This window comes from Lemur catta, chromosome 9 (assembly GCF_020740605.2).
Source record: "Lemur catta isolate mLemCat1 chromosome 9, mLemCat1.pri, whole genome shotgun sequence".
NCBI classification, from domain to species: Eukaryota; Metazoa; Chordata; class Mammalia; order Primates; family Lemuridae; genus Lemur; species Lemur catta.
This window is the reverse complement of record NC_059136.1, coordinates 23382965-23410865: the sequence shown is the minus strand read 5'-3', so window position 1 is coordinate 23410865 and position 27901 is coordinate 23382965. Positions and strand designations below refer to the sequence as shown.

General features: G+C 56.0%; 1 protein-coding gene across 1 annotated transcript; it reads right to left on the bottom strand.

Moving 5' to 3' along the window:
- Nucleotides 1-14093: 14093 nt before the first annotated feature.
- EPPK1 (epiplakin 1) lies at nucleotides 14094-26526 on the bottom strand. Its single transcript, XM_045561280.1, has one exon. The coding sequence runs from the start codon at nucleotides 26481-26483 to the stop codon at nucleotides 14460-14462; it is 12024 nt and encodes a 4007-aa protein (XP_045417236.1). The 5' UTR covers nucleotides 26484-26526; the 3' UTR covers nucleotides 14094-14459.
- Between the last annotated feature and the right edge of the window lie 1375 nt (nucleotides 26527-27901).

Below are 27901 nucleotides of genomic sequence, written 5' to 3'. Positions count from 1 at the left end.
CCGCCTCTGCGGGCGGGAGCCGGAGCGGAGCTTCCAGGCGGGCGGCCGAATCCCCGCCGCGCCCCGCCCCGCCCCGCCCCGTCGAGTGCCCTGCCCCGCGTAGAGGCTCCGCCCTTTCCCGGCTGAGGTTCCGCCCGCTCCCATCCGAGGCCCCGCCCACGCCCATCCGAGGCCCGCCCACTCTGTTCCTGGGCCCGCCTTCCTCCTGCAGAGGCCGCTCAAGCTTTGGGGAGAGAAGGCCACCGGACCATCCTGAGCCGTGTCTGTCGGGGCCTCCCTGGGTACGCTGCGGCCTTTGCAGCCAGGGCGTGGGGGGTGGGTCTGGGATCTGCCTCTGTCCAGTTCTAGGAGCGGAATCCCGCCCCGCTTCCCCTCCCGACTCCGGCCACGCACATTCGGAACCCGGCCTGCGGCCATCTGGGCGTAGAGCCAGGGACTGGGGCAGCCCACTTTGCGCGCAGTTGCGCCCCTGAGGGTCTGGGGGAAGGCCCGGGGCAGGGGCATTGGGGGCCCACCCAGGCTATGGCGTGCTCCAGCTGCAGGAGGACCTCAGAAGCCGAGTGGCGCTCCTGGCCGGCATGTCCCCAGCCTAGCCCCAGGGAACACGCGGGAGGGCCCCTGGAGGTGGAGGTCCGTACACAGGCAGGCTGACCCGGTTGACTAATTCTTGACTAATTCGTAGCTAACCCTAGCTGCAGATCTCTCACTGGCCGGCAATTCTGTGCTTCCCTTTCACGCCCACAGGCCCATCTTCCCACCTTCCAGGAGGGCGCCCCACCCCAACTTGCAAGCAGCCCCCTCCCCCAGGAGGCTGCCTTCTGGCATCTCAGCTAAGATCCCCCTGTACCCCGAAGCCCACTCTCTTCCCAAGGTCTCCTCCCTCTCCCACCTGCAGGTTCCTGGCCCCTTCACCTCTTTCTAGAGACAAATGTGCCTGCCCACTCTCAGACGTGGAGCGCAGCTGAACTTCTACTCCTACCAGCCCCACTCACTGCGCTCAGCCCTGCGAGTCTCTGAGACCCTGGGATGCCTCTTTCTGTCCTAGCCTTTGGCATAGCTGCATCTGACCCTTCCCTATGTCCACTGCTGTCACTCTTCTCTGACCAGCAGTGCTCCCCATTCTCCCGGCTTCCACCAGCACCAGGTGATCCTGCTCAGAACCCCTGTGCAGCAGAGGTTAGGGGTATTCAAATCCCACACCTTCCAGAGAAACTAGCCCTTGACCAGCTCCTGGGAGACAACCTCTAAGCTCTTGGAATATGCTGCCTGATTCAAGCATCCATGTTTCCCAGAGCCTTGGGCCACACCAGAGTCTGTGCTGACAATGTGAGCTGTTGGGGCCTGGGGCCACTCAGCATCAGTGTGACTGCTGGAGGACGGGAGACTGAGGTCAGCCCCATGGGAGGTCAGCAGTGCCTGTGTGCCCTACCCAATAAAATGCCTGGACTCCATGGCTTGGGCCTTCCCTGGTGGGTAGTACCCCAGGCATACCATCACACACACTGCTGGGTGAGCTGAGCATTATTCATGTGACTCCACTGGAGAGGACAACTGGAGGCTGGTGCTGGGTCTCTCCTGGACTCTCCCATGAGCCTTTGCTCTACCGATTTTAATCTGTATTCTTTGTTGCAATAAATAGTACCTGAGAGTATAACCATCTTCCTAGGGAGTCATTGAACCTGATGGTCCCTTTTCACTCAGCATGAGGACCACACCCTAACCACAAAGGTCCTGCAGTGGTCACATCACCTTGAACTCATTCTGCCACCCTCCCCAGTTGAGCTGCTCCAGGCACACGGGCCCCATGGTGTCTGTTACATATGACAGGCACCTCACTGCAGGCTCTTCACCCTGGCTGTGCCCTCTGCTTCCGAGTCCACTTCCTGCAGGTCCTGGTCACCCATCAGACATCACAGCCTGTACCCTCTTCCCCTGCTGGACTTGGCTTCTTCCTTTGCGTCTACACATACCCAACTGGCATGTGTGCTTTGCTCGTCTCTTTTCACTCTCTGTGTCTCTTTTGGGATCCGAGCTCCAGGGGGACAGGGGTGTCTGCTCACTGTCCCTGCTCTTCTTGTGATGCTGAGGACAGTGGCTGGCACAGCAGATGTTTGTTGAATGGATGTGTGGGCTGATGGGGTGTTTTAGGTGGGGTCCAAGGAAGAGGTAATATTTGAGCAGAATCTGAATGAATTTCCTTCTCTTTCTGCCCCCATAACTAGACATATGCTCTGTGGTGGGTGAAAGAAAGCCCCCCAGAAGATATGTCCATGTCCTAACCCCTAGTCCCTAGGAACATGGCCTTATTTGGAAAAAGGGTATTTGCAGATGCAAGTAAGTTTAGGATCTTGAGATAAGGCCATTCCGGATTTAGGGTAGGCCCTAAATCCAACGTTTGGTGTCCTTTTAAGAGAAAGAAAAGGGATATTTGAGGCCCAGAGAAACAGGGGAGATGGCCACATGAAGAGAGAGGCAGACACTGGAAGGAGGTATCTAGGGGCCAAGGAGTGCCCAGGGTCACCAGAGCCACTAGCAGTGAGGAGAAAGGCCTGGTACAGAATCTCCCCAGAGCCTCAAGAAGGAACCAACCCTGCTGACACCTTCATCTTGCACTTCTAGCCCCAGAACCATGAGAGAGTAAATTTGTATTGTTTTAAGCCACCCCATTGAGGGCAGCAGCCCCAGGAGACTAGTGCAAGCTCTCAGCATGCCCTCCACACATGGGAACAAAGATACGTGAGAGTAACATGTATTCACATGCAAGAATGGGTGGGCAGGTGGTCTTTAGCCATTTATCCCTGCTACCCCACACAGTGGGTCTGACTGTTGCCCACTAGCTCAAAGAGGAGGTGGCTTCCTTGGGCTTGTGCTCCAGAACTGGGGCCACCTTCTCCCCTGCCTCTGTGCTTGCCCATCCACAGATTCTGCCCAGCCCTTTGTTATTTATTAGGCATCATTTGGTGCCATGCTTGTTCTCAGGAGCCATCGTTGGCACTGATGGACAGCCCATCCTCTTGTAGTGACACATAGCGCCAGCTGCAGTGTTGCTGCTCACTGACTCCTCCTCCTCCCCCACATTGTGGACCCCTTGGGGTCTTTCCAAGCCTCCCCCTCCCATGAGACAAGCAGGTGACCTGCTCTCTGAATTCCTGCCCATTTCTTTCCCACTGCAGTTGGATGACTCCCCAGCTCAGGGGCTCAGGACTGGTGTCCTAGATACCAGGAATCCTGGGGTAGGAGAAAGCCAGGTGGTCCCAGTCAGGGGTTGGAGGAGCACCAGGGGACCCCTCCCAATTTCTGCCCCCAATCCCATCTCCTGGTTTCACACTCGTGTACAGTTCCCTCTTGGGAGCGTGGACTGCCTTTGGGGACTTGCTTCTAAGAACATAGCAGAGGCAACAGGCTGGCACCTCTGAGACCAGGTAACAGAGATGCCCTCACCTGCTCCAAGGAAGCATCCTGTGAGCTGCCCTGAGAAGAGGCCCATGTGGCAAGAAACTGGCATGTCTGAATGATAGCCACTGACGACCCATGTCGGGCAACAGCCAGTTTGGAAGTGGGTACGGGTGAGTGTGTGTGTGTCTGTGTGTGTGTGTTTAGAAGTACTAATTGGAAATAAATTATCAATTCTTTCAAAAAAGATTTCAGGAGGATAGCAATATATTTAATCATAAATTATTTATAAGAAATAGAGGCATAGGCCAGGAATGGTGGCTCACACCTGTAATCCCAGAGTTTTGGGAGGTGAAGGTGGGAAGATCACTTGAGGCCAGGAATTTTAGACCAGCCTGGGAAACATAGCAAGAAAATCTCTACAAGAAAATTGAACAATTGGCTGGGCGTGGTTGGTGTGTAGCTGTAGTCCTCACTACTCAGGAGGCTGAGGTGGGAGATCATATGAGCTCAGGAGTTCAAAGCTTCATTGAACACACAACTGCACTCCAGCCTGGGCAACAGAGCAAGACCCTGTCTCAAAAAAAAAAAAAAGAAAAGAAAGAGAGGTATATATGCAGCATATATATACAGCAATGTCTAAATAGAAGATAACTGATGCCTACAGCAGGCTACTCTAAATATAAAAGGCCCTTCATGGTGGAATCTTAACATGTACATCAAATTGCCTTAAAGGACTATGTGGACATTTTTAGTCATTTAAAAAACTTGCTGTAACGATTGAATATCACTTTGTCAAAAGAGCAGTAGAGACAAGTGAGTATGAAGTTGTCTGCTGTGTCATGTATGTTAGGCTTTGGGCTGTAATAACCACTGGTATTCAGCATTGCAAAGTGCATGGGGCTATCACAAGTGTAGGCTGAACTTAATTTTTTAAATTAAAAACATTTTTTTAATAGAGACAGGGTCTAGCTCTGTCGCCCAGGCTGGAGTGCAGTGGCGTGATCAGAGTTCACTGCAGCCTGCAACTCCTGGACTCACGTGATCTCCCACCTCAGCCTCCTGAGTAGCTGGGACTCCAGGTGCTGCCACTGCACCCGGCTGAGAGGCTGAATTAAGACAAGGAAAATAAAGAAATGTCTGTCCTGCAATAACCAAAATAAAAAGATATGAATATTTCTCTTGTTGAGATGATTTATGATAGATGCCATAGGGAAGTTTTGTTTATTTTTCATTAATCATAGTGACTACAAATTAAAGATGGAGCATAAAAAGATTAACTTGCTGCAGGGACACAGACCAGTGGAACAGAACAGAAAATCCAAATATAAAACCATCCTCATATAGCCATCTAATCTTTGACAAAACAGACAAAAACATACTCTGAGGACAAGAATCCCTATTCAATAAATGGTGCTGGGAAAACTGGATAGCCACATGTAGAAGACTGAAACAGGACCCACAGATTTCACCTCTCACAAAAATCAAATCACGGTGGATAACAGATTTAAACCTTAAATGGGAAACGATTAGAATTCTAGAAGAAAACGTAGGAAAGACTCTTACAGACATTGGTCTAGGCAAAGAATTTATGAAGAAAACCCCTAAGGCAATCACAGCAACAACAAAAATAAATGAATGGGACCTGATTAAATAAAAAAGCTTCTGCACAGCCAAAGAAACAGTCATGAAAATAAACAGATAGCCTACAGAATGGGAAAAAATTTTCGCATACTACACATCAGATAAAAGACTGATAACAAGAATCTATTTAGAACTCAGGAAAATCAGCAAGAAAAAATCAAACAACCCTATCAAAAAGTGGGCAAATGACATGAATAGAAATTTTTCAAAAGAAAATATAAGAATGGCTAACAAACATGAAAAAATGCTCAACATCCCTAATCATCAGGGAAATGCAAATCAAAACCACAATGAGATACCACTTAACTCCGGTGAGAATGGCCTTTATCAAAAAATCCCAAAACAACACATGTTGGCGTGGATGCGGAGAGACAGGAACACTCATACACTGCTGGTGGGACTGCAAACTAGTGCAACCCCTGTGGAAAGCATTATGGAGTCCCTTAAACAGATTCAAGTAGACCTACCATTCGATCCAGCAATCCCATTATTGGGCATATACCCAGAAGAACAAAAGTCATTCTATAACAAAGACACCTGTACCCGAATGTTTATAGCAGCACAATTCACAATTGCAAAGATGTGGAAACAATCCAAGTGCCCATCAATCCACGAATGGATTAGTAAATTGTGGTATATGTATACCATGGAGTATTTCTCAGCTATAAGAAATAACGGTGATACGACATCTCTTTGGTTCTCCTGGAGAGAGTTGGAACCCATTATATTAAGTGAAGTATCCAAAGAATGGAAAAACAAGCATCACATGTACTCACCAGAAAATTGGTTTCCCTGATCATCACCTAAATGCACATCAGCGAAGATACCAATTGGATATCAGACTGAGATGGGGGTGGGGGAGGGGATGGGTATATGTCTACATGATGAGTGTGTTGCGCACCGTCTGGGGAATGGTCATGCTTGAAGGTGCTGACTCGGGGAGGTGGGGGGCGGAGGGGATGGAGGTATGACTACATGGTGAGTGCCAGGCGCACTATCCGGAGAATGGACACGCTTGAGGCTCTGACTCAGGGGGATGGGTGGGACATGGACAATGTATATAACCTGAGCTTTTGTACCCCCATGAAGAGCTGAAATAAAAAAATAATAATAATAAAATAAAATAAAATAATTAACCTGCATAATAACTAATACAATGTCATATTTTTCTTCTCATTTTATTTTATTTTTATTTTATTTATTTATTTATTTTTGAGACAGAGTCTCCCTTTGTTGCCCCAGTTAGAGTGCCGTGGCATCAGCCTAGCTCACAGCAACCTCAAACTCCTGGGCTCAAGCAATCCTCCTGCCTCAGCCTCCCAAGTAGCTGGGACTATAGGCATGTGCCACCATGCCCGGCCAATTTTTTTTTTCATGTATATATTTTTAGCTGTCCATATAATTTCTTTCTATTTTTTAGTAGAGACGGGGTCTTGCTCTTGCTCAGGCTGGTTTTGAACTCCTGAGCTCAAACGATCCTCCCTCCTCAGCCTCCCAGAGTGCTAGGATTACAGTCGTGAGCCAGTGCACCTGGCCAGTTTTTTCTTTTTAATATAAAAATAAAATCAACATTAAATCTGTACCCAAGGTAGGAGATCCTGGCTTTTTTCAAAAAATAAAAGGAAAAATCATAACTGAATCAACGATCACGGTAATCACTTTGTTGGACATTAACTATTTTTTTCTTCTTTTTTTTTTTTCTTTTTATTCTATCTGTCAAAGCCACTATGTTGGACATTAACTAGGTATAAAATGCACCCTCTCCTTTGTGCAATCTAGCTATTGTCAGAGTTCGCCAGAATATCTATTTGCACCACAGGGTGGCTCATACTCTGCATAACGTTAAGCACCTCAGGGAAAACAGATGCTCTGTAACAGCACCGTTAGCCTCCCTAACACATTCACTATGAAGGATGTGCAGCCACACTGTGTGCGAATCCCCCAAATGCCTGCACAACCATGAGGTGTGCTTTGAGAATATGCATGGAATAAGGAGGAACAAATCTCCCAGAAATCTAAGAGCAGGACCTGGGTTGGGGCAGCCCGGTGGGCTGGAGCCTGAGGTCTGTTCTGGGCCCGCTGCTGTCTGAGCTGTTTCTCCCCGTGTCTAGGCTTCCTCCTCTCAAGCTCCACTTCCTCACCCTGCTCCTCTCTCTGCCTTGGAGTCATTGTAGTGCAGAGGACAAGAAGGCACTTCTGTGACTAAATTGGCTATACTCAGGAGCCTCACTTTGGGACAGCAGGGACAAAAGCGAGCTCTGCCGTAGTTCCTTGCAATAATTAAAATTGGTCCTGTTAGGTGATGCTAGTGTCCCCAGATCTAGGGACGGACCTCTTAGATGGCTCAGTCTTCCACAACATGCCCCCATTCCAGGGTCAGTGTTGAGATGTGTGGGGAGGGGAAGAGTCTGGGTCCCTGGCTGTCTGTGGAAGCTCCTCTGGTCTGGCTTCGTTGCTCCTTAGGGGAGGTCGGCTGTGAGTTTACCTCTTGCTCTGTGGCAATCTGACTTTGCTCTCTGGCTGCCTTTAAGACCTTCTCTTGGCCTTTGGATGTCTGTAGTTTCATTATGACATTGCTAGGAATTTGGGGACTTCTTGAATCTGGACATTAAAATGTCTTTGATCAGATGTGGAAAATTCCCAATGTTCCCTCTGACCCAGTCTCTATCTCCCTTCCTTTGAGGACTCCCTTTGACATACCTTGGACCATCTTACTGTTCTCTTTGACCTTCTTTCCTGCCCTCTGCAGCTTTTTCCTCTTTGTGCCACATTCTCCATAGTTCCTTCTGTCTTCTGGTTCTCCTGCTCCCTCCACGACTGGTCTGATATCCTGGTTAAATCTGCTCATTGAATTATTTTATTAATTTTTTTTTTTGTAGAGAGGGTGTCTCACTATGTTGCTCGGGCTGGTCTTGAACTCCTGGGCTCAAGCCATCCTTCTGCCTTGGTCTCCGAAAGTACTGGGAGTACAGCTGTGAGCCACCATGCCTAGCCTGGATTCTTAATTTTAGTTATTACTGTTTTCAGTTCCAGAATTTCTTATTTTTCAAATCTATGTCTCCTTTTACAGTTTCTAGTTCCCGTGACATTTTCAGGTTTGACTTATTAAACATGGTGACCAGGGATGTTTTACAGTCTTTGTGGGTTTGTTTCTGTGGTTTGTTTTGTTATTTCTGTGAGTTCTTGCTTGTGGAGGCTTCGCTCCTGATGTGCTATGGTTTCTTTGATTGTGTGCTGGACACTATTCTGACAAGGAATAAACTGAACACACCATATGATGCATCTTCTTCCAGAGGGCTTTGTCGACTTGTGACAAGGTCTGTGGTGTTGTTGGTCCACATTATCCCAAACTCAGGTGTCACCCTAGTGCGCTGCAAGTCTGTACAGGGGGCTGGTTTAGCCTGAGGTTGTGGCCCCTCAGGACTTTTTTTTAAAGTAGAAGGGTCTTTGGAGGACCCCAGGTGGTCTGAAGTCCCAGAACCACCAGCTTCTTCTTTGTCTAGAGTGTGGCACTGTGTCCACTGGCCATTGTGTTGAAGCTGGCAGCAGATGAGACACATGGTCAGTGCCCTGGGCTGGTCATGGCTCAGGGTGCTCCCCGACCCTCGCAGTCTCTGCTCTGGTGCAGGCTGCCAGCCACGTGTCTGCTGTGAGGTCCACTGCCCTGTTGTGGGCCCATGGCAGGTGTCACTCCTACCTCAACCTCCACACTGCCTCAGGGGGTACCTCAGGGGGCTCGATGTAGGCGATGGTGCTGCTCTCGTGCCCTGCCCTTGGAGTTTCCTGTCAGGGTGTTTTTGAAACAACCCCTACTAGTGGCATCAGGGAAGGGCAAACCCAGGTATCTGACCTCCTCAATACCTGCCTTTTCTTCTCACTGTTCTCCAAGACAAAAGGCCTGGCCTGCAGCAGCTGAAGGAAGGCAGAAAGCCAGGCACAAACCCGTCTTTCGTGGTTACTTGAACATAAAAATCTGTATATTAATTAGTCTTGTCTTCTGTGATTCTTTCTATAACAATCCTAATTTCCTTTCAGCTAGGAGGATGCCTTGGGCTGACTCAGGAGAAAATCTTATATTCAGACAGGAAGAGAAAAGCCACACGCATGTGAAAAATAACAAAAAGCAACACTCTGCTACTTCTGCTCTCTCATTATTGTAGGTTTCTTTGAAATGTACAGGATTCAGGTTCTATTAGCACTCACAACCACTGTATGAGTTGGGTACTATTATTATGCCCATTTTACAAAAAGGGAAACCGAGGCATCGAGAAATTAAATAGCTTGCAAAGAGTATGCAGTTATTAAGGAGCAGTGTTGGCATGTGAGTGCAAGAGTTTAATCTCAGAGCCTGGAATCTTATCCTTTATATGAGTAAATATAAAGGTTTTTGAGTTCAGATACCTAGAGATTGGAGAGATATTTTTGTCAACGGATCCTGGGCGTCTCCAAATCTGTTTTGGTTCCAAACTTGAGACAGCGAGTTGCAAGCGCATGGCGACCGGAGCACGTGCCTGGCTCCTCCACGCCCTGCGCTAGCCACGGAGCCTGCCGCTCGTGCCCGCGCCTGACACGCCCCTTGTGCTCTGCCGCTGCCATGTTGGGCTCAGCTAACTGCCGCTGCTTCCTTTGCCAGCTGTCCGATGCTGTCCAGACTCAGTAAGGACTGGCCGCCCTCCGCGCTCCCGGTCAGGCACTCCAAGACGCCTCGCAGGGCATTCATTCCCAGCCTTTGGCTGGCTGCCGTCCATCCTGCCGTCACCCGGCGCAGCCGCAGAGGGGCCCTGTGCGAGTCCCAGCACCCAGTCAGGCCCGTGGGGGAACAGTGCCGAGCTCCGGGGCTCCCACCTGTCATGGGGACCTGGGCAGGTTAACCCCCCAGGACTCAGCTTCCTCATCTGTGCAACTGGGAATGTCCTGAGGCTTCTGGGGCTCGCTGAGATGAAGCAAGGCCACGACAGCTCTACATTTAGTGCCTGCGGACTCTGGAGGGCTAACAGGAGCAGCTGGACAGGGGAGGAAAGTCTAGACTTGAGAACAGTCAGTGTGGTGGTGAGTTTACTGGGTAGTTTCTCTCCTACTGTATCCATAGCTTTGACCTGAGGATGGATCGAGTCTCACGACTGTGCTGTGGATGCAGAGATGAAAACCCTGCGAGAAAACTTGCCCTTTGTAAGCTAGACTGTGGGAGAAACCCCCGCTTCCCTTCCTTCCTCTCCCAACCGCGTCCTAGGCCTGCCCTGTGGTGGCAGTGCTGGTGATACTGTGGGCACCTGAGATCCTGCAAGAGACTCCAACTTTGCAGACAGAGGATCTGAGCACAGAGATCCTTGTGGTCCAGGGCGTGCATGCAAGACCTCTCTTATTTTCCCCTCTCTTTTCTCTTGCTGCTTTGCCCCGAGCACAGCCCTGGTAGTGTGAAATTGCACAATAGCCCAGGGACCAGAACTCTGAGAAGGGCCTTGCTACATGAGGACAAAGGAAAGGGGCTCACAGGTGCCAGAGCACATGGGGAGGCCTCAGAGAGGAGAGCGGAGGAAGGGTCCTCACTCTGCAGGGGAAACAGCACAATCTGGGGTTTAGTCCTGTGCCATGCGGCACGTGTGGGGAACCCACACAGCACGGCAAGAGCTTTGGGGACAGAAATGACACTGAGCCCACGCACACAGAGGGTGGGATGCACTCGTGGTCTGGACCCACCAGGAAAAGCATCAACCAAAACAAAAGGTCCACATTCTCAGGAGGGTACTGACAGGGCCCAGAGCCTCACATCATATTATCTAAAATATCCGAGATACAACCAAAATTATTCAACATTCCAAGTACTGAAGATCTGACCAAGTCTCAAGGGAGCAGATTAACAGGTGGCAGAACACAGAGACCAGACCTGGATGACCAGAAGACTTTAGAGCAGCTGTTATAGCCAGGCTCCCTGGGGTAAAAGGGAACACTCCGAAATGAATGGAAAGACAGAAGTTCTCAGCAGAAAAATAGGAAATACATAAAAAAAGAACCACATGGAAATGTCAGAAGTTAAAAATATATTACCTGAAATAAAAAATCCACTGAGTGTCTCAATAGAAAAATGGAGATTACAGAGGAAAGAATCAAAAAACTTGAGGAGATTAATATAAATTATCCAACTTGAAAAACAGAAGAAAAAAAATTTAAAAGCTTCAAAGACCTGAGGAACAATACCAAAACATCTAACATTTGTATATTTGGAGTTCCAGAAGGAAAGGAAAAAGATATTAGTACATAAAACATTTTTTGAAGAAATAATGGCTGAAAAGTTCCCAAATTTGGTGAAAGATAGAAATTTATGAAATCAAGAAGTTTGGCAGGCCAGGCGTGGTGGCTCACACCTGTAATCCTAGCCCTCTGGGAGGCCGAGGCGGGTGGATCACTCAAAGTCAGGAGTTCGAGACCAGCCTGAGCGGAGACCTCATCTCTACTAAAAATAGAAATAAAAATTATCTGGACAACTAAAAATACATATAGAAAAAAAAAATTAGCCTGGCATGGTGGCGCATGCCTGTAGTCCCAGCTACTTGGGAGGCTGAGGCAGGAGGATCGCTTAAGCCCAGGAGTTTGAGGTTGCTGTGAGCTAGGCTGACGCCAGGGCACTCACTCTAGCCTGGGCAATAAAGTGAGACTCTGTCTCAAAAAAAAAAAAAAGAAGTTTGGCAAACTTCACATAGGATAAACTCAAAGAAAACCATGCCCAGAAACACTGTAATCAAACTTCTTCTGAAAAACAAAGATTTTGTATATGTATAAAATTCCTCACCAGCAGACTTACTGGGTTTTTTCCTCTTTTTTTTTTCTTTTTTTTTTTGAGACAGAGTCTTGCTCTGTCGACCAGGCTGGAGTGCTTCATCATCACAACTCACTGCAGCCTTGAACTCCTAGGCTTAACTGCTTTAGAGTATTCCATAAAATGAATGAACCATAATTAATCATTTCCCTACAAAGAAACATTTAACTAAGTTGCCCCTAATTTTTTACATTATAAAATGGCCAGCTCCCCTCCACCTGTGCTTCAAGGTTCCGCCTGGGACCTCCTGCCTTGGCCTCCCAAAGTGCTAGGATTACAGGCGTAAGCCACCACACCTGACCTAATTACATTATTTTTAACTGCTTTAGAGTATTCCATAAAATGAATGAACCATAATTAATCATTTCGCTACAAAGAAACATTTAACTAAGTTGCCCCTAACTTTTTACATTATAAATCATGCTTTCATGAACATTCTTGGACATACTTCTTTGCACATGTATATAAATAAAGGATAAATACATTTTAATTTAAAAATAAAATATCTATGATTGTTGAAAGCAAAATTGCCACATTACCTGGCAGGATTTTCAATGCATGCAGATGTGATACATACAACGACAGCATGTCGGGGTGACAAAGGGGCCTGCGTGGGCGGAAGGCCACCACATCTCACTTGAAATGGTAAAACAGTGACTCTAAGAAGACTGTAAAAAATTGGATGTATATTGTAATCTTTAGAGTAACTGATAAAAAATTAGAAAATAATAGCCAAAAAGCCAATAAATTTAAATGGAATACTGAAAAATAATCAACTAATCCAAAAGAAGGCAGGAAAGGGAGAACAAATCTACAAAAAAACAGAGGCAAAAAAATAATCCAATCACATCAACAATTATAAAATTTAATGGTGTAAATATGGCATTTAAACACAGATTGCAAAATTAGATTACGATAACGTCAGCCATTAAGAAACTTGCCCGAGACATAACGACACAGATGAGGTATAAGGGAAAGGACCGTGTAAGTGCTATTCAGGGTGGTGACTTCCCCCCAGCTCTGACTAGAAGCCAGGGTGACAGCGTGGGTGAGGTGCATGTGCATGGTGCATGGTTCCTGCTTGTGGAGCAGGGTTGTGTCAGGTGCTCCCTGCCCGTGGCCAGCTCCCCTCCACCTGTGCTTCAAGGTTCCGCCTGGGACAGAGCTCCCAGCCCACGAGGCAAGGCCTGGTGCCCGACTCTGCACGTCCATCCCAGTCTTAATCCCTCATTGCACAGTGTTTTTCTCAGTTGTAAAATCTGGACTAGAGCCACAAAATGTGTGTGCAGAGCAAACATTTCAGATGTCTGTGATGTCCAAGCATGTGAGACACCTCCTGCCATTTCTGTCCCCTCAAGCTGCCTCCAGACTGGCCAGGTGCCCCTCTGAGCCCACACTGACTCTGGCAGGGATTTTCTGCAGAGCCCGAGAGGCACAAGTTCAGAGGTCACGCCCAGTATTTGGATTAATTACCCACATGTATACCTCATTGATATCCATCTTTCTGCACCATGGCTAGTGGCTCTTTGCTCAGATGTCCAGCATCTGTTTCCTCCATCTGCTCCTCTTCCAGTCATCAAACCCCCAGCACAGGTAGTGAGTGTCCTCCAAGACGCCCATGCCTAGCCCATGTACACACAACACCCTGCCCACAACTCCAGCCATGCAGGACCACAGGGTACCCCATGAATGCAGGGGACCAGCGAGGACTTGTGCTCTGTTGCCTGCCTGAACTAGCCACAATTCCAACCCCATTAGCAACTGAAGTTCTCAGCTCTTGAAACAATCTTTGAGCATGACTGAACTGCAGCCTCGCTAGACACGATTCTGAGATACAGCTCTAGGTTGCCCAGGATTTTGGCTTGCTTGTTTTTCTTGTTTAATCTCTTATGTCTATAATAAGGACATAAAGTCCCGTAGATGAACATTAAAAAATCTGAAACCAAATACAGAGTTTTGTTCGTACATAAGCATTTTGGTAAATTGCCACCAAAAGGACCGATGCAAAATGAAGCAGATTATTGGTCTTTGCAGGTCCATACCACTGCCAGCAGAGAAAATCAAGCCTACGACTCTTTTCTGCAGAGCAGAGAGACTGGAAGGAAAGTAGCTACACCCAAGTGGAGCCATCGCCACTTAACTGAAGGCTTCAGATGATGGGAAATGAGTTTGTCAGAAACATGAAAATTCTTTCATAATGGAAAGCAATGCATTTAAGGAAAATTAAAACACAACAAATGTGTACACTTAAGCATGCTATGCCAAGGGTGCATAGAAAAGAATTTTTAATTATAAACATAGCCACAGAATCAGGAAAAGAAACCTGCAAATATTCCAAGAAATAAAAATAATATTGAAAACTAACACAGGAGAACTGTTGGACGTATTCAAAGACACCACGAAGAAAAAGAAGGAAGTGCAAGTAGAAGAAGGAAGAAAGACAAGGTAAAAGGTAGGCATATGGATAAAACAGTGCAAGGTGACTTTAAAAATTTGAAAATTATAACTGACAGGTAAAAAAAATCCTAACACAATAAAAAATTGGAAACATAAAAAACTAAACCAATACATGCCCTTAAGGCTCTGAATCATAAAAAGAAGAGTCCATTCACCTCCCAGACAAACAGAGAAGAAGAAGCCCGGTCTCAGGGTCAACAGTCGCTCTTTGCAAAAGCTGCAGATAGGTGAGGTTCTCGTGCGTGTTGGGGTCGAAGAAGCCCTTGGTGTCATCGCTCGGGTCCTCCAGGACGCGGTTCATCTCCTCGTCGAAGTAGCCACGCTGGTAGGCCACGTCCACAGGCAGACGGTGGCTGTGCACGGGGTCGATGATGCCGCCCGTGGCGATCTGGGCCTCCAGCAGGCGGATGCCATGGTCGCGCACGATCAGGTCCCTCTGCATGGCCTGGAAGAGGGAGATCTGCTCCCCGGTGTAGGGGTCGGTGTAGCCGGTGACGGCGCGCTCAGCAGACAGCAGCTTCTCCCGGACCTCCCCGCCGACCACGCCCGCGGCCACCGCCTCCTCCACGGACAGCTTCTGGTTGCGCACCGGGTCGATGACGAAGCCGGTGGCCGCCTGCGCCTCCAGCAGCACCAGGGCCGTGCCGGGCCGCAGCACGCCCTTCCACATGGCCTGGTAGATGCTCATCTTCTCCTGACGGCCGGGCTCGTCCTTGGCGGGCACCAGGACGCCCGCGATGCAGCTGGTGCCCTCCAGGTAGCGCTTGACGGAGTCCATCTCCGTCACCTCCTGCAGGGTCTTAGTGCCCTGGGCCAGATCGCGCAGGGTGTCGGGGCCCAGGATCCCGGACGTGCCCAGCTCGGAGGCGGACACCTGGCGCCTCAGGCCGCGGAAGGACACCCGGCTGAGGCGCTGCTCGGTCTCTTCGATGACCTGGCTGAGGAGGACGATGAGCTCGGGCAGGCCCAGGGTGCCGGACGCGTGCTGGGCCAGGAGCTCGTCTCGTCGGGCCTCGCTCAGGTACGAGGAGAAGAGGACTTCCCACACAGAGACGGGCCGCCCCCGGAACTGCCCGGAGCCCACCTCCATGGTGGCGGCTCGCAGGGCCTGCTCCTGGCGGTGCCTGGCGGCCTCGGTCTCGGCCTCGACCTCAGCCTCAGCCTCAGCCTCAGCCTCGTGCGGGCAGCGCCCCGAGCTGCCTTCCCGTCGCCCAGGTGTACCCGGCCCCCGCTGGTTGGGCGAGGCGTCCTCCAGCCCTGGCCGCACCCTGTCAGCCTCCTCTGCCTCCTCGATGATGGTGGTCAGCCGGTGGGTCAGCGCGGGCAAGGCCAGGGTCCCCGCGGCAAACTGGGCCAGCAGCTCCTCCCGGGTGGCCCCGCTCACGTAGCTGGATGCCAGCACGTCCCACACGGGCACCGCATGCCCCCGGAGGTGGCCCACCTTGACCTCCATGGTGGCCGCACGCAAGGTCCCCTTCAGGTCCGCATGCGGGCTCCCTTCCTCACCCCGGGCCAGCAGCGAGGTGAGCGTGGCACCCAGCTCCTGCACAGTCAGCGTGCCCGCCCAGTATCTGCCCAGCAGGTCCTGGCGCAGGCTCTCGGGCACTTCGCGGTAGAAGAGGAGCTCCCACACAGAGACGCTGTGGCCCTGGAAGGGTCCTGACCCTGGGGTCACGCGGGCATCGCGCAGGGCACAGCGCAGCTCCTCGCTCAGCTGGTGCACGGCGGAGCCCCGGCCCGCCAGCTGCAGCATGTAGAGCCCGGTGTCCGGGTCGCGCACGCAGCGGCGCAGCAGCTGCACGTAGGTGAGGTTCTCGTGCGTGTTGGGGTCGAAGAAGCCCTTGGTGTCATCGCTCGGGTCCTCCAGGACGCGGTTCATCTCCTCGTCGAAGTAGCCACGCTGGTAGGCCACGTCCACGGGCAGACGGTGGCTGTGCACGGGGTCGATGACGCCGCCTGTGGCGATCTGGGCCTCCAGCAGGCGGATGCCGTGATCGCGCACGATCAGGTCCCTCTGCATGGCCTGGAAGAGGGAGATCTGCTCCCCGGTGTAGGGGTCGGTGTAGCCGGTGACGGCGCGCTCAGCAGACAGCAGCTTCTCCCGGACCTCCCCGCCGACCACGCCCGCGGCCACCGCCTCCTCCACGGACAGCTTCTGGTTGCGCACCGGGTCGATGACGAAGCCGGTGGCCGCCTGCGCCTCCAGCAGCACCAGGGCCGTGCCGGGCCGCAGCACGCCCTTCCACATGGCCTGGTAGATGCTCATCTTCTCCTGACGGCCGGGCTCGTCCTTGGCGGGCACCAGGACGCCCGCGATGCAGCTGGTGCCCTCCAGGTAGCGCTTGACGGAGTCCATCTCCGTCACCTCCTGCAGGGTCTTAGTGCCCTGGGCCAGATCGCGCAGGGTGTCGGGGCCCAGGATCCCGGACGTGCCCAGCTCGGAGGCGGACACCTGGCGCCTCAGGCCGCGGAAGGACACCCGGCTGAGGCGCTGCTCGGTCTCTTCGATGACCTGGCTGAGGAGGACGATGAGCTCGGGCAGGCCCAGGGTGCCGGACGCGTGCTGGGCCAGGAGCTCGCCTCGTCGGGCCTCGCTCAGGTACGAGGAGAAGAGGACTTCCCACACAGAGACGGGCCGCCCCCGGAACTGCCCGGAGCCCACCTCCATGGTGGCGGCTCGCAGGGCCTGCTCCTGGCGGTGCCTGGCGGCCTCGGTCTCGGCCTCGACCTCAGCCTCAGCCTCAGCCTCAGCCTCGTGCGGGCAGCGCCCCGAGCTGCCTTCCCGTCGCCCAGGTGTACCCGGCCCCCGCTGGTTGGGCGAGGCGTCCTCCAGCCCTGGCCGCACCCTGTCAGCCTCCTCTGCCTCCTCGATGATGGTGGTCAGCCGGTGGGTCAGCGCGGGCAAGGCCAGGGTCCCCGCGGCAAACTGGGCCAGCAGCTCCTCCCGGGTGGCCCCGCTCACGTAGCTGGATGCCAGCACGTCCCACACGGGCACCGCATGCCCCCGGAGGTGGCCCACCTTGACCTCCATGGTGGCCGCACGCAAGGTCCCCTTCAGGTCCGCATGCGGGCTCCCTTCCTCACCCCGGGCCAGCAGCGAGGTGAGCGTGGCACCCAGCTCCTGCACAGTCAGCGTGCCCGCCCAGTATCTGCCCAGCAGGTCCTGGCGCAGGCTCTCGGGCACTTCGCGGTAGAAGAGGAGCTCCCACACAGAGACGCTGTGGCCCTGGAAGGGTCCTGACCCTGGGGTCACGCGGGCATCGCGCAGGGCACAGCGCAGCTCCTCGCTCAGCTGGTGCACGGCGGAGCCCCGGCCCGCCAGCTGCAGCATGTAGAGCCCGGTGTCCGGGTCGCGCACGCAGCGGCGCAGCAGCTGCACGTAGGTGAGGTTCTCGTGCGTGTTGGGGTCGAAGAAGCCCTTGGTGTCATCGCTCGGGTCCTCCAGGACGCGGTTCATCTCCTCGTCGAAGTAGCCACGCTGGTAGGCCACGTCCACGGGCAGACGGTGGCTGTGCACGGGGTCGATGACGCCGCCCGTGGCGATCTGGGCCTCCAGCAGGCGGATGCCGTGATCGCGCACGATCAGGTCCCTCTGCATGGCCTGGAAGAGGGAGATCTGCTCCCCGGTGTAGGGGTCGGTGTAGCCGGTGACGGCGCGCTCAGCAGACAGCAGCTTCTCCCGGACCTCCCCGCCGACCACGCCCGCGGCCACCGCCTCCTCCACGGACAGCTTCTGGTTGCGCACCGGGTCGATGACGAAGCCGGTGGCCGCCTGCGCCTCCAGCAGCACCAGGGCCGTGCCGGGCCGCAGCACGCCCTTCCACATGGCCTGGTAGATGCTCATCTTCTCCTGACGGCCGGGCTCGTCCTTGGCGGGCACCAGGACGCCCGCGATGCAGCTGGTGCCCTCCAGGTAGCGCTTGACGGAGTCCATCTCCGTCACCTCCTGCAGGGTCTTAGTGCCCTGGGCCAGATCGCGCAGGGTGTCGGGGCCCAGGATCCCGGACGTGCCCAGCTCGGAGGCGGACACCTGGCGCCTCAGGCCGCGGAAGGACACCCGGCTGAGGCGCTGCTCGGTCTCTTCGATGACCTGGCTGAGGAGGACGATGAGCTCGGGCAGGCCCAGGGTGCCGGACGCGTGCTGGGCCAGGAGCTCGTCTCGTCGGGCCTCGCTCAGGTACGAGGAGAAGAGGACTTCCCACACAGAGACGGGCCGCCCCCGGAACTGCCCGGAGCCCACCTCCATGGTGGCGGCTCGCAGGGCCTGCTCCTGGCGGTGCCTGGCGGCCTCGGTCTCGGCCTCGACCTCAGCCTCAGCCTCAGCCTCAGCCTCGTGCGGGCAGCGCCCCGAGCTGCCTTCCCGTCGCCCAGGTGTACCCGGCCCCCGCTGGTTGGGCGAGGCGTCCTCCAGCCCTGGCCGCACCCTGTCAGCCTCCTCTGCCTCCTCGATGATGGTGGTCAGCCGGTGGGTCAGCGCGGGCAAGGCCAGGGTCCCCGCGGCAAACTGGGCCAGCAGCTCCTCCCGGGTGGCCCCGCTCACGTAGCTGGATACCAGCACGTCCCACACGGGCACCGCGTGCCCCCGGAGGTGGCCCACCTTGACCTCCATGGTGGCCACACGCAAGGTCCCCCGCAGGTCCGCGTGCGGGCTCCCTTCCTCACCCCGGGCCAGCAGCGAGGTGAGCGTGGCACCCAGCTCCTGCACAGTCAGCGTGCCCGCCCGGTATCTGCCCAGCAGGTCCTGGCGCAGGCTCTGGGGCACCTCGCGGTAGAAGAGGAGCTCCCACACAGAGACGCTGTGGCCCTGGAGGGGCCCCGACCCTGGGGTCACGCGGGCATCGCGCAGGGCACAGCGCAGCTCCTCGCTCAGCTGGTGCACGGCGGAGCCCCGGCCCGCCAGCTGCAGCATGTAGAGCCCGGTGTCCGGGTCGCGCACGCAGCGGCGCAGCAGCTGCACGTAGGTGAGGTTCTCGTGCGTGTTGGGGTCGAAGAAGCCCTTGGTGTCATCGCTCGGGTCCTCCAGGATGCGGTTCATCTCCTCGTCGAAGTAGCCACGCTGGTAGGCCACGTCCACGGGCAGACGGTGGCTGTGCACGGGGTCGATGACGCCGCCCGTGGCGATCTGGGCCTCCAGCAGGCGGATGCCGTGATCGCGCACGATCAGGTCCCTCTGCATGGCCTGGAAGAGGGAGATCTGCTCCCCGGTGTAGGGGTCGGTGTAGCCGGTGACGGCGCGCTCAGCAGACAGCAGCTTCTCCCGGACCTCCCTGCCGACCACGCCCGCGGCCACCGCCTCCTCCACGGACAGCTTCTGGTTGCGCACCGGGTCGATGACGAAGCCAGTGGCCGCCTGCGCCTCCAGCAGCACCAGGGCCGTGCCGGGCCGCAGCACGCCCTTCCACATGGCCTGGTAGATGCTCATCTTCTCCTGACGACCGGGCTCGTCCTTGGCGGGCACCAGGACGCCCGCGATGCAGCTGGTGCCCTCCAGGTAGCGCTTCACCTGCTTATCTGCGATGACCTGCTGCGGTGTGCGTTTCCCTGATTCCAGTTCCCATAGGGTCTCTCTGGTGATGACAGCTGCGCTCACTAGCTCAGAGGCTGTGATGTTTCTTCTGATCCCTCGGAACCACAGTTGCTCACTGCTGGTTTCATGCTTTTTGATGATGTCTAAGATCTCTTTTACCACCGTCTGCAGTGGTCTTGCTGTTTCCCTTTTGTACATTCTCACCAGCTCGAGCTTTCTTTCCTCCGTCACATATTCTGAGTTCAGCAGCTCCCAGACTGTTCGCTTCTGGCCTCGGTACCTCCCCGCTGTTACTTCTACCTGCTCTGCCTCGAGAGCCCTTCTGGTGGCGTCGTCAATGTACTCAGGCTCCTGTGTGTCCCTGACCACTGGGAACAGAGCCCATCCTGTGTGCTCCTGCCTCTGGCACCTCTCCTGGAGCTCCTGATACGTGACCTTCTCCTGTGTGTTGGGGTCCACAAACCTTTTCTTCATGTGTTTCTGATCAGCGATAAGTGCATAAGTGTCCTGGTGCAGACAGCCACGTGTGTAGGCTGTCTGTAATGGGAGCCGGTGGTGTTGCTGTGGGTCGATGATGCCGCCCGTGGCCACCTGCACCTCCAGCAGCCTCAGGGCTTCTGCCATTGGGACTAGCTTCCTTTGCATGGCCTGGAACAATGGGATTGTGTCTCCTGAGTCAGGGTCCTTGTAGCCTGTGGCAGCCTTCTCGGCGTTTAAGAGCCTTTCTTGCAGCTCTTCGCCCACCAGGCCCACAGCCACGGCCTCATCTACGGACAGCTTTTGGTGATTGTGGGGGTCTAGCAGGAACCCAGTTGCGGCCTGTGCCTCCAGCAGCTGGGCTGCAAACACTGTGGGGATGAGCTCTTTCCTGCTGGCTTCGTGGAAGGTCATGACCTCCTGGGTGGAGGGCACAGTCACCCCAGCGATGCAGCCACTGCCTTCCAGGTAGATCCTCACGTGCTCTAGCTGCCTGAGGTCCTGCCCACCCCTGTTACCCTGGCGAAGTGTATCCAGTGTCGTTTTATCCACGACCCCAGCGTGGAACAACCCTGCAGCTGTCGTGTCCCCCCTGATGGCTGCCACCTTGATGGCTTTGTTCTGCTCTTCTGCCTCTTCGATGGCCATGGTAATGACCTCTGACAGTTCCTCCAGGCCCCTGTCCCGAGCTCCATAGTCCCGCACAAGCTCACGCTTCCTGTCGTCTGAGAAGTATGCTGAGGACAGCAGGTCCCAGAGAGACACTGTCTGGTTGGCAAACCTGCCCACGTGCATTTTTAGAGTCCTAGATCGCAGAACCTGCCTTGTGGTCTCATCAATGTACATGTAGGTTTCTCCTTTCTTTACAATTTGTAGCAGGTACAGGCCTGTCTCAGGGTCCTCCACACAGCGCTCCAGCAGCTGCAGGTACGTGAGGTTCTCATGTGTGTTGGGGTCAAAGAAGCCCTTGGTGTCATCGCTTGGGTCCTCCAGGATGCAGTTCATTTCCTTGTCGAAGTAGCCACGCTGGTAGGCCACATCCACAGGCAGGCGGTGGCTGTGCACGGGGTCGATAATACCACCCGTGGCGATCTGGGCCTCCAGCAGGCGGATGCCGTGGTCGCGCACGATGAGGTCCTTCTGCATGGCCTGGAAGAGGGAGATCTGCTCCCCGGTGTAGGGGTCGGTGTAGCCGGTGACGGCGCGCTCGGCTGACAGAAGCTTCACATAGGTTTCTCTGCCAAACATTCCTGCCTCGAATGCCTGCTCCACAGTCAGCTTCCGGTTCTTCACAGGGTCGATGATGAAGCCAGTGGCCGCCTGTGCCTCCAGCAGTACCAGGGCTGTGCCAGGCCGCAGGATGTGCCTTCTCAGGGCCTCTGGGATGCTCAGCCTCTCCTTGGTGGCCTGGATGAGGACCCCGGCGATGAAGTTGCCTCCCTCCAGGGACTGCCGCACACTATCTGTCTGCATGACCTCCTGCACGGTCTTCTTCCCCTGCTGCAGCTCATCCAGTGTCTTCTTGGTGATCAGCTGGGACCTGAACAAGTCCCGGGCTGACACCTGCTTCCGGAGCCCTGTGAAGGTGGCCTGCGGGGGCTGCCCCTCTGCAGCCTCCACCAGGGCAGTAACTGCACTGACCACCTGCCGCAGTGCTGCAGCCCTCCCAGACCGGCAGAGTGCTACCAGCTCCCGTCGCTTGTCAGGGCCAATGTACTCAGAGCACAGCAGGTCCCAGAGCGACACGCTGCAGCCTTGAAACCTCCCCATGCTGACAGGCACCTTCATGGCCCTCAAGGCTACGGCGGTGTGGTCATCCACCTCCAGCACTCTGTTCTCAGGGAACGGTAGCAGGCAGAGGCCGGTCTCAGCATCCAGCAGGCAGCGCTCCTTGAGCTGCTGGTATGTTACCTTGTCCCTCGTATTGGGGTCGAAGAAGAACTTGTTGTCTGCATCTGTCACGGTCAGTGCCTGGCCCGTCTGCTCGTCCAGGAGGCCGAGCCTGCAGGCCACTGCCTGGGGCAGGTGCACCCCATGGACAGGGTCCACCACACCCCCAGTGGCCAGCTGTGCCTGCAAGAGAGGAAAGCCCTCGCTCTGGGGCACAAGCCCCTTCTCCATGGCCTGCCACAGAGAGAGGGAGCTCCCTGAGTAGGGGTCTGTGTACCCAGCTGCAGCCCTTTCTGCCTGCTGGAGCGGCTCACTCAGCTCCCTGCCCACTAGGCCAGCCTTCACTGCATCCTCCACTGACAGTCTCTGGTTGGTAAGAGGGTCAACAAGGGATCCAGATGCTACCTGGGCCTCCAGCAGCCTCTGGCCCAGGCCTGCAGGCAGGATGCCATCCTTCACAGCCTGAGCAATGCTGACCTTGGCCCCGGAGGGCTGCAGCAACATGCCGGCCACACAGCCCGTGCCCCACAAGCAGGCCTTCACCGCCGGCTGCTCAGCCACCTCGGTGGGCAACTGTGTGCCTCGAGCCAGTGCCTCGAGGGTCTCCTGGGTGATGATGCCGGCATCCAGCAGCCAGACAGCGGGGACCTCACCCCGCGGGCCAGGCACCGTGACATGGGCCTGGGCCAGGAGCTTGGCCCCCTGCACCCACTTCTGCACAGCTGCCTGCAACTGTGGCACGGTGGTTCTCCCCTCCCGGACGTCCTCCAGGAAGCCCCTCCGCTGCTCCTCAGTGAAGTGGCAGGAGCCAAGCAGGTCCCAGAGGGACATGCCATCCTCTGTCCCCGGTGTGGCCTGTAAGGTCTCCTGGACCTGCTCGTCGGTGGGGATGGTGGGAGCACTTTCTGGCAGGGGCAGGAGGTGAAGGCCAGAGGCCTCGTCCTGGGCACACTGCTCCAGGAGCTGGGCATAGCTAGTGTGTCCCTGGCTGTCTAGTGTGGGGAAGGTCTCAGAGGCACTGGACACAGCTATCTCCATTTCTTGGTCAATGCAGCCACGCTGGATGGCCACTGGCATGGGGAGGTGTAGGTGGCCTGCAGGGTCAATGATCCCTCCTGTGGCCACCTGGGCCTCTAGGAGGCGGGCAGCTTGCTCCAAAGGGACAAGGCCCTTCCTCATGGCCTGGAACAGGGACACCCGCTTCCCAGAGAAGGGGTCTCTGAAGCCAGTGACAGCACCCTCGGCCCTCCTCAGCCTGCCACATAGCTCTGGCCCTACCACGCCCCTGCGCACGGCCTCATCCACTGAGAGTGTCTCCAGACTGCAAGGGTCCACAATGGCACCAGTGGCTGCCTGAGCCTCCAGCAGAGCCAGGGCCACGCTGTGTCGCAGCAGCTTCTGCTTCATGGCCTGGTAGAGGCTGAGCCGCTTGTTGGAAGGCTGCAGCAGCACGCCCCCCACGGCACCGGAGCCACGCAGGAACCTGCGGATGTTGTCCATGTGGAGGAGGGCCTCGGGGCTGACTGTCCGCACCAGCACTTGGTCCAGGAGCTGCTGGTCCATGATGTGGGCCTCCAGGAGCTGGTAGGCGCTGACACGGCCCTGCAGTGCAGGCAGCATGATGTCTGCCTGCCTCCATGATGCTGCCTCCATCAGGTACTTGACCTGCTCCTGCGTGACCTTGCGCAGCCGGTACTGCCGCAGCAGCTGCCTCCTCTGGTCCTCGCTGAAGTATTCCGAGTTGATTAGCTCCCACGCGGAGACCCTCTGCCCCTGGAACCGCCCATACTTCACAGACAGCAGCAGCTTCTGGAGGGCCTGCCGGGTGGCCCCATCCACCAGCTGGGGCTGTGCACTGCGGAGCGGCAGCAGGTATAGGCCTGTCTCGGAGTCGCGCACACAGCGCTCCAGCAGCTGCAGGTACGTGAGGTTCTCATGTGTGTTGGGGTCGAAAAAGCCCTTGGTGTCGTCAGAGGGGTCTAACAGGATCGAATTCAGGGTCTGGTCGAAGTAGCCTCGCTGGTAGGCTACGTCCACAGGCAGGCGGTGGCTGTGCACGGGGTCAATGACCCCGCCCGTGGCGATCTGGGCCTCCAGCAGGCGGATGCCATGGTCCTGCACAATGAGGTCCCTCTGCATGGCCTGGAAGAGGGAGATCTGCTCCCCAGTGTAGGGGTCGGTGTAGCCGGTGACAGCGCGCTCGGCTGACTGCAGCTTCATGTACACATCGGGCCCGATAACACCAGCCCTCAGAGCCTCCTCAACAGAGTGTCTCTTGTTTTCTTTGGGGTCAATGATGAAGCCAGTAGCAGCCTGTGCCTCAAGAAGGATAAGGGCGGTGCCAGGTCTGAGGAGCCCCTTACCGCGGGCCTCGTAGATGCTGAGCCGCTCCTGGGAGCCGGGCAGCAGCAGGCCAGCAATGCAGCCCGTACCCTGCAGGTACCTCTGCACCGAGTCCAGGCTGCTCACATCCTGGGCCGTGGTCTGTCCTCGTTCCAGCTGCTCATACAGGTCCTGGCCAATGATCTTGGCTCTCAGCAGCTCTCCTGGTGTCACAGTGTCCCTCAACCCAGCAAAGGTGACCTTGGCATTGGCTGCAGCCTGTTCAATGGTAACTTTCAACCCAGCAGCCAGCTCCTCTACCGACAGGGTCCCTTCCTGGTGCCGCTGGGCCAGTGTCACCCTCTGCTCCACGGGGACTGCCTCGGAGAAGAGCAGCTCCCAGAGAGTAACGGGTCGGCCCTGGAACCTCCCCATGGAGATGGTGGTCACAGCCTCGCTCAAGGCCTGCCGAGTGCAGTGCTCAATGAATGGGGGTCCCTGGGGCTTCTCTCCACTGGGCCCCCCTGGGAGGGGCAAGAAGGCGAGGCCTGTCTCAGGGTCAGTGACACAATGGGCCAGCAACTGCCCATAGTGCAGTCTCCGGTGCGTGCTGGGGTCCGTGAAGCCAGCTGCCTTCGAGAGCAACTGTTGAGTGGCCTCGTCCAGGCAGCCAGAGCGCAGGGCGGCCTCCAGGGGCAGCCGGAGCCTGCGGGCTGGACAGACTAACCCGCCTGTGGCCAGCTGCGCATCCAGGAGCCGTAGCGCCAGTGGCCTGTCCACTAGCTCCTTCTTCATGGCCTGGAAGAGGGAGATTCGGGTGCTGCTGAAGGGGTCGTGGTACCCTGTCACAGCCTGCTCTGCCACCAGGAGCGGCTCGTGCAGCTCTGGGCCGACCAAGCCCATCCTGACCGCCTCATCCACCCACAGCCGCTGGCCTGTGGCTGGATCCACCAGGGCGTGGGTGGCAGCTTGAGCCTCCAGAAGTGGGAGTGCGGTGCCCATTGGGAGCAGGTGCTCGGCAGTGGCCTGGAAAAAGCTCTTCTTGAGGCCTTCAGGCAATATGACGACCCCTGCCACGCTGCCAGTACCCTCCAGGTAGCGCTGTACCTCGGCGCGCCCGCTCACATCTGCCACAGCTAACCTGCCCTCCTGAAGGCGCTGGACGGTCTGCTTGTCCAGGATGCCAGCCTTCAGGAGCTCAGCCGCACTCACTGCCCCGCCCAAGGAGCGGAAGGTGACCTTGACAGGCAGCAGGGCCAGCCCCAAGCCAGGGGCCTGTACGCACCTCTCCAGCAGCTCGCGATATGTCAGCCGCTCCAGTGTGTTGGGGTCGAGGAAGCCTGGGACCCCTGTGCTGGGCTCGAGCTCCAACAGGCTGTGCCATGTCTCCTGATCCAGGAGGCCCTGCTGGCAGGCTGGTTCTGCGGCCACTCGAATGCCCCGGGCAGGGTCCACCAGGCCCCCTGTGGCCAGCTGGGCCTCTAGCCAGCTCCACCCCAGAGCCCTGTCCACAACCTCCTTCCCAATGGCCTGAAAGAGCGACAGTTTCTCACCCCCATAGGGGTCTGGGTAGCCAGTGACCGCACACTCAGCGGCCAGCAGCTTCTCCTTTAGCTCCAGCCCCACCAGGCCTTGCCGCAGGGCCTCGGACACAGGGAGCAGGTGGCCCTGGGCAGGGTCCACAAGGCCCCCAGTGGCTGCCTGGGCCTCCAGCAGAGCCAGCCCAAGGCCAGCAGGCAGGAGGCCCTGCCTCATGGCAGTGTAGAAGCTCTGGGCCTGGCCTGAGGCCTCCACGTACACCCCAGCTATGCTTCTGGCCTGGGAAGACGGCGCTGCTTCAGCGTGGAGCCCAGAGGGTGTGCTAGCTCCTGGCATGGCTGTCATGGTTTGGGCGATGCTGGCCTCCTCTGTGCTGTCGGTGACCAGGATGTCAAGCAGAGGAGAGGTGTGGCCACTCATCACACACAGCTGGTTGTGCAGAACTTGCTGGAGGTCCACTTGTGTCCTGTGGGGGACAAAAAGGCTCAGCCAGGGACCCTGAGTGCCCTGGGTGGGTGTGAGCGGAAGACACCATCCTGGATCAACCCCAGACCATCCCGAGCTGGACGAGTCCAGACACCCAGGCCAGAGCATTCCTTGAGAAGCCAGATCTGCTCCTGCAAGTGGAACACCCAGTCAGCCCTGCCCTGGGGAACAAACACCCCCCCTCCAGGGGTCTCCCTGGGCTCCGAAGAATCCTGTAGAGGGAGTAAAGGAGGCCCCAGGAGCTCAGAGCATGCAGAGGGCCAGTGTGAGCTCCGAGACTGGGGGCTGGCCATCGGCAGCCTCTCAGGCCTGGGGAACTGTTGCTGGAGGCTTATCCTGACCCTGGCCCAACACCCTCCCAGCCCCTTTGTCCTCAGCCCTGCCTGCGGGGTTCAGCCCTGGTCCAAGAAGTCTGTGGCCCCACCCACAAGGGCCCACCCTCAGCTTGGCAGTCTTCCAACCTCTGGGCTCTTCCTTTGGTTCCCCAAAGGCTCTGCCCTGTGCATGCCGTAATCCAGAAGCCTCTCAAAACCTCCCACCCCAACTAGGGAAGCTCCTGCCTTCAAATCTAGGAATACCAGCCCCGCCACATCTCCTGGGGTCCCCCTTTCCTTCTCCAGCTCCCCACCCGGCTCCCGTGAGATGCCTGCCCTCTGACCCACCAGGTGTCCTGCCTCAGCCTGGCCTTGTGTCTCCTCTGCCCACTCAATCCCACATCCCCCTCAGCCCACCCCACAACCATGGTCTCTGTGCTGTGGCCCCCCTACACACACTCACCCTGCCCTGGGGGGCCCGGACCAGGGCCACAGATTCAGTGGACGGATGCCAGTCCTGGCAAGAGCCATGCATAGGCCAGGCAAGGGCCTCTCACCCACCGCTCCTGTCACCTGGCTCCAAGCCCCACCGCTCCACACATTGCCCCTCTCGGCAGACAGCCGTGTAGCCACTCTTCCATCCTGGCCACACCTGCACAGTCTGCCCCCTTCCATGCTGTGTTGAATTGTGTCCCCCAAAAAACATGTCAAGGCCTACTCCCAGCACCTGTGCCTTGCAGATGTCACCAAGGTAAGATAATGGGGTTGGTCCTAACCCAGTGCAGCCAGTGTCCCTAAAAGATGACAGTCAGGGAGGAAGCAGCCTCGTGCTGATGGAGGCAGAGGCTGGGCATAGCCCTGCTTACGTGTCCCTTTCAGACTCTGGCCTCCAGAGCTTCGGGAGGGTCAGTTTCTGCTGTTTCAAGCCCCTTAGTCTGTGATCACGGGTACACCTCCCCACCTGCCATGTCCACTGCCCGGGGGCCAGGTCTGCTCGTTTTCCTCAGAACCATGGCCCCCAGCCCCCCTCATTCCTGC

Excerpts from the sequence above, each read along its gene's own strand:
- EPPK1 (XM_045561280.1), bottom strand. The coding sequence starts at position 26,483 with ATGAGTGGCCACACCTCTCCTCTGCTTGACATCCTGGTCACCGACAGC.